The 6000-nt window shown below is 40.9% G+C and overlaps 1 protein-coding gene across 14 annotated transcripts in view; it reads left to right on the top strand.

Annotated features, from left to right (window-relative positions):
* IKZF1 (IKAROS family zinc finger 1 (Ikaros)) overlaps positions 1-6000 on the top strand; it is a 55065-nt gene that overhangs the window by 34006 nt on the left and 15059 nt on the right. For 4 of the 14 annotated variants that reach the window (XM_009585103.1, XM_009585097.1, XM_009585095.1 and 1 more), the window contains exon 3: positions 2491-2751. The exons of 9 other annotated variants lie outside the window; for them this stretch is intronic. In XM_009585103.1, the coding sequence (XP_009583398.1) occupies positions 2491-2751 (261 nt within the window). Of the gene's footprint in view, positions 1-313; positions 374-2490; positions 2752-6000 lie in introns of all 14 variants that reach the window. One more of the 14 variants, XM_009585108.1, reaches the window with a different exon arrangement.

Genomic DNA, 6000 nt, shown 5'->3' with positions numbered 1-6000 from the left:
TCAGCAGGAGTTAACCTGTGAGCAAGGGGAATACCCAAGAGAGGTTATGCATTTAGAAAACATGATAAAACTTGTTGGATGCTTTGGAAGAAAAGGGCATTTTTACAAATGGGAATTGTTCTGGGCAGGTCAGGATTCCCTTGCCAACTGTCCTGTTGCTTTCCTGCTTCATCCTAAACTGTTTGTGTTGCTTCTGTGATGATAGTTCTGTCTTTCTCCTGGGTATTTCTCTTACAGCAATAATGCCATCTTCTTTTACATTTACTGCTAGCAGTACCACAAACCAGCATCCTGTTTGCCTTCTTTATTGCAGCTGCATATGGGGCAGAAGGCTTTAGGGACTTTCATGCAATAATTCCCAAATCTTTTTCCCGTAAGTATACTGCAAACTCAGCTCACTACAGAGCATTTCCATCTAGTTCCTACTTTTATGATTTTTGTTTGTGTCACTTCGCTTCTCAGTAATGTACGTTTGTCTGCATACACTACCAAAGGGCTTAAGTAGTCTGATCTTTTTGCTTCGTTCACATGTATTTTGTTTTAACTTAATATAAAACCTACCTCAAAAGCCACCTTCTCCAAGTCCCTGGCAGGCAAGGAGCCTGTAATTGTTTTGTATAAATATATTTGCATTCAAATTATTATTCTTATAATTAAGAAAAAAAAATTGGTGTGTGAATTACGGAAAATCTGTAATATGATCAAGCCAAATAGTTCTATTGCTTCTGTTCGCCATGGTGAAAACAGCAGTACAGGGTTGTAGTCCACTAAATTTGCAGAATAGTGTAGATCACTTAGCCAGTCATACCATCTTTGTAAATCACTGTTTAGTCATTGATTTTTTTTTTCCATATCTCTAAATTATTCCCCTTTTTAGGGCATACATTTTAAAGGAAAATCTGTTATTTATGATGTGCACTCATTCTGTCCTGCATATGATTTCTATTAAAAATGCAATATTTGAAAAATCATTAAAATGCCTAGATTGGTAGACTTTATAGAAGGTGTCCAGTCAAGCAGTGTTCAGAAATGTGAACACCTTTACGCTCAATGTGTTTCCCAGCAGGATTTTGAGTCTGCGATACTCTTGTCGGTCACATCCGTGCAGTCTTCCTGAGACACCTGGGAGGTTGCAGGGGGTAGCAGAAAAGAGCTTGTCAAACCTTTCAATTTCAAATGAATGTCAAGGTCTTTCATCTCTTGAGGTAATTATTGCCCATAGCTTAATTATGTCATTGCTACACCACCACTTATGATTAAGGCTACCATAAAACCACAGTTCCACAAAAGGAAAAGACCTGGTCTTTACTGGGTGAAACAGACCCCTTGTATACTCATCTAGCCATTAAAGTAAATGCTCTCCTTTTTGGGGTGGGGTGGGCTGAAGGAAGAGGTTTTTCACTGAAAGGAAAGTAAGATTTGGGGCAATGAAATGGTCTTTTTCAGCCTAATGAAGAACTATTTTTTCACCAAAATAATCAGATTAGAAAAGAGGGAAATAACTGTAAAGATGATTTATTCTACACAAAACATCATACAGTCCTGTGGAGAGAAGAGGCATGAATACTGGCATTAACTGATCTGAATCTTGGCTCTTCTCCATAACGTTTAGGCTTGCTGTATTCATATCAGATCAAATTTACCAACCTATGTTTTGTCACATGTAGTGAGGTTATGCCAAATTTATACCTCAATTCTTCTTCTAGTTGCAAGCGATTGTCACCTATGGGATTAGAACACAAAGGACTTATCCAATAAAGTCAAAACAGTTCTCTGACCCACCTTTGTTGATTTGACTGTTTTTCAGTAGTAGCTCATGACTGTAGAGATCCTCTCCTCTTACTCAGCGATCCTAATCCTGCTGTCCTAAACACACTATTATCATTCCTATAGTTTCCTGTAATGCTAGTTCTTGCTCTTAAATTCTTCCTTCCATCCTTCACCACTCTGGTTTCTTTATCAGTGTTTGTACTCTTTGCTTTCCCATTGTCCTTGCTTACCCCATAGAACTGCAAACCAAATATTTGGATTCAGTACAGCCCTCAGGATCTTCCTGCCAAGTGGAGAACGTTGCATTTTCAGTTCATTTTCATCCATTGTCTTTGATGAGTTACTTACTTTCACAATTGTTTTGGACAAATCCATGTGAAGTGGATTCATTTTAAGTTTCATTCCAATTAGCTTGAATTGTCAAAATGCATGCTACAAATGTAAAAATCTCAAAGTGACCTAGGAACAGACTTGTAATGTTGTTTGGGTTCCCAGCTCCCTGGATGCCTTGTATTTGTCTTACTGATATTCACTGCTCATTGCTCCATGTGTTACAAACTCATCACATTGCCCGTAGAAATGTAGTTGTGTTTGTAGCTTGTGTAATTTAGGTATATTGTACATGCTGTTTAGAAGTTATCTCCTTTGATGTGACTGTTTCTTTGCCACCATATTTATTCTGTAACAAAACTGAGTGGCATCCTGTATTGTTTTTTTCAGCCGGTAATATTAAAATAGAGACTCAGAGTGATGAAGAGAATGGGCGTGCCTGTGAAATGAATGGGGAAGAATGTGCGGAGGATTTACGAATGCTTGATACCTCGGGAGAGAAAATGAATGGCTCACACAATGGCCCAGGCAGCAAGGCTATGTCAGGAGTTGGAGGCATTCGACTTCCTAACGGAAAGCTAAAATGTGATATCTGTGGGATAATTTGCATCGGTCCCAATGTGCTCATGGTTCACAAAAGAAGCCACACTGGTAAGGCCTGCCATAGTTTTTCCTTTAGTTGACAAGAATTGGCCACGTATTAGGAACTAAGACTTATTTTCTGTATCATGCATATGTTCCCTCTTGTAAGATAATGCAGCATCGGTGGGCATTTGGAACTCGGTTATTTTGTTATGCCATTTCAGACAGCACAGGAACTGAGATTTCTTCTTGATGGAAGTCTATCTATTGGGCTAGAAATTGTGCAGGTTTTTTGGTTTGAAGCTACATGAAAAATTCAAATTTAAAAAAAAAAGTAAAGAATTCTTTTTAATTTCTAAGAAATTTCTAAGAATTGCTGAAGAAAAACGCATTTGTGGCTAACTCTGAAATCGACCCAGTTCTAATGTTTCCAGCAATGCAACAAAGCTCATTATGGATCAGTGATTATGAAAGTGAATGGCAAAATAAATGTAAGGGAACTGTACTGTCAGTCTTAGTAAAAAGGTGTTAATTTTATGTCAAATGTTTCATGAAGTAAAAACAAGTATTGTCACTGGTCAAATCTGGACTAAAGGGTTTCCACTGGGACACTAAAAGAGACATGTAAAGATGTTGTGCTCCATAGGGATGGCTTTTCATTATACAGTGCTGTGAATCTTCTTGCCTCAATTTTCTAATTCTGAATAGTCTCAAAGAGTGCAAAAATTAAGAGGCTGAAACAAATGAAGAAGTGAAGACCAGGGTGAGTCTCATCTTACCTGATATAAGCTGTCTAAAAATTAGGCTTCCAATCTAAACTCTAAGGTCATCCGTAGTCAAAGGAGAAGAACTGAACTATACTGTTGTGCTACACAAGTTACTTTGAAAATAAATAAATAAAGTATTTGGCATTTTTGCATGAATATTCAAATGAGAGGGAATTTTAAAATATTTTTAAGGCAAGAACAACCTGACTGATGGTCTAGTGAACACATAGATACTTTCTTCCTCCTCATCCCCCCAGTCATGCTTAAATGATTTCCCCAGAATTCCTAAGGAGTGAGATTAGCAAAGTGTTTTCAGAGTTTAAGGGAGAGGATCCATGAAAAGACCCTGAGTGTCGTCCATCCACCCCAGTGCTAATGTCTGTCATTGTAACTGTGACTGTTCAAGCTTTGGACGGTGCGATCTGTTAGTGTCACGCGCGTTAGCCACGTTCAGAAGCAGTGCTGATGATAGCTGTCAGTGCTGTGACATTGCCTACTTCAAAGTACTCTTCAATTCGGTATGCTAAATCCCTCTGCCAGGGAAAAGCAGATAATTATCTTTATTGGAAAAGCCACAACTAGTTCTCAGATATAATAGAGTGCTTGTTGATCGATTGTTTCCTTTTTGTTTTTAATTGAATGTTAATGCGATCCTTTAAAAGTTGATAAAATGTATATGGAAAACGACTTGGACATGAGGCCTTTTAAACAGACCCATGGGCTTGAAGAGGATGCTGTACTAGTTGAAATAAAATGTTGCAACTTAAAATGCATTTAGAGGTAGAAGTCTTTGTGCTTGTTTAAGGTGGCTGCTATTGTATTAAAAGCACGCTGTTGCTGCTTTGCAGGAGCTGTTTCGGGTCCCTGAGGGTCAGAGGCAGTGTTCACACCAGGGCTGAATGGCCTCTGTGGGGACACACCTGATTTTAGGGAGGCGGTGGGCAGACCTGCCTTTGTTTCTAGTGCATGGGTTGGTACCCGGCAGGCTGAGTCTCCGGAGGACGAGCTGGGCTGCCTGCTCCCTGTGGCAGCGTGCCCGGGGGCCGCCTCACCGGTTTCCCTGGCACAGACCTCCAGCAGCCCAAACTCCCTGCCTGGCAGAGGGACTCATGGGCCTGCCAAGGGTGCTCGGGGTGCTACCACGCACGGGCTGTCACTCTGAGACTTCTCCACCCTTTGCAGAGCCCTCGCCTTGCCAACGGAACCCTCTTTTTAATCAGAGGACGTAGTTAAAACCTAACGTGGAAGCACTCCACGAGCTGCACTTCGCTCAGCAGGACCCCCTTCTTTTACACTTAATAAAACTAAAGGGTGTGAAGTTGCACCCCTGAGTCCTTCCATGGAAAGAAAGCCTTTGCCTTCCCTCCCGCCTCGCCCTCAGCTCCCCTCCTGAGCAGCCTCTTCAGGTGAGCTCAGGCGCTTTTTCGGGGGCTGGTAAGGGAGTAGAGGCTTGGAGCTGGTAGTTTAAATTAAAGGGACGTCATGGGAAAACAGTGGTGACTGCTTTTCCTTTCAGCTGCGCTGTGAAAATTAAAAGTAGAAATGGGATACACTATTACAGACATTTAACTGACTACACTGAAGCCCATTTCAATACATGCCCGGTGAAGGAATAAGACTCGCAAATGAATTACTTCACTGCTAATTCATGTAAAACCTGCATATGCGGTGAGGTTTCCTTAAATAAATATTTGATAAGTGAACAAAACTCTAGCACACTAAAGTGCCAAAATAAAATGACTGCCTGACCTGATAAAAGGCATAATTACTTTTAATGAATACACCTGCCAAGTGCAGATATGCAGAGCAGCACCTGATATTTCTGCCCCCTCCTGTCTGCAAGCAGCTGTACAGCACTAACTGCTTCCTAGCGCCTTACCTGTTGCTCCTGTCTGCAGAGCGAATCCCACTCACAGATGCCCGACTATCCTCACTGATTCCCCAAGGCTTTCAGTACGTTGATTTTCTCCAGCTTGCTGCTGTCTGGCTTGGTGTTTAGGAAAAAGGAGATCTAGAAAGGAGGGAGAAATCCCCTCCTGCTCCCTGGTGCTGAGACCTCAGGGTATAGATTCAGGCTTCACTTGCTCAGTGTGCACATATGTGTGTGCACGTGTGCATATGTATATATGTGCATATATATGTGTGTGTGCATAGGAATATATATTCCCTCCTTATATGCACACTCCTTTAACTTAAGTCGCCAGTTAGTTCACTTATGTCTTGTTAGTTGGGTCTGAATGTCTCAAATTTATTTAGAGAACTAATGCCCATTGAAGAATGAGCATTAAAAAAAAAAAAAAATTGTGCGCTATGCACGTCTTTGAGTATTAGGTGATTTTGTCATTATATTGTTTATGAAATGAGAAAGATTTCAATTAAGATGATAAATATTCTTCACTGAATAAGTAGACCAGGGCCCGTGCTCCCACTAAGGCTTGCAAATCACTGCAATGGTGGCTGATTCAATTCAGGGTCCCATTGCAGTTTTTGCTCCTGGGCCCATATTCGTCCATAGCTGCACACCGTGCAGTGAAATCCACCCAGGATAGAC

This window comes from Fulmarus glacialis, unplaced genomic scaffold (assembly GCF_000690835.1).
Source record: "Fulmarus glacialis isolate BGI_N327 unplaced genomic scaffold, ASM69083v1 scaffold18809, whole genome shotgun sequence".
NCBI lineage: Eukaryota > Metazoa > Chordata > Aves > Procellariiformes > Procellariidae > Fulmarus > Fulmarus glacialis.
This window is presented reverse-complemented; position numbering and strand designations above follow the sequence as displayed.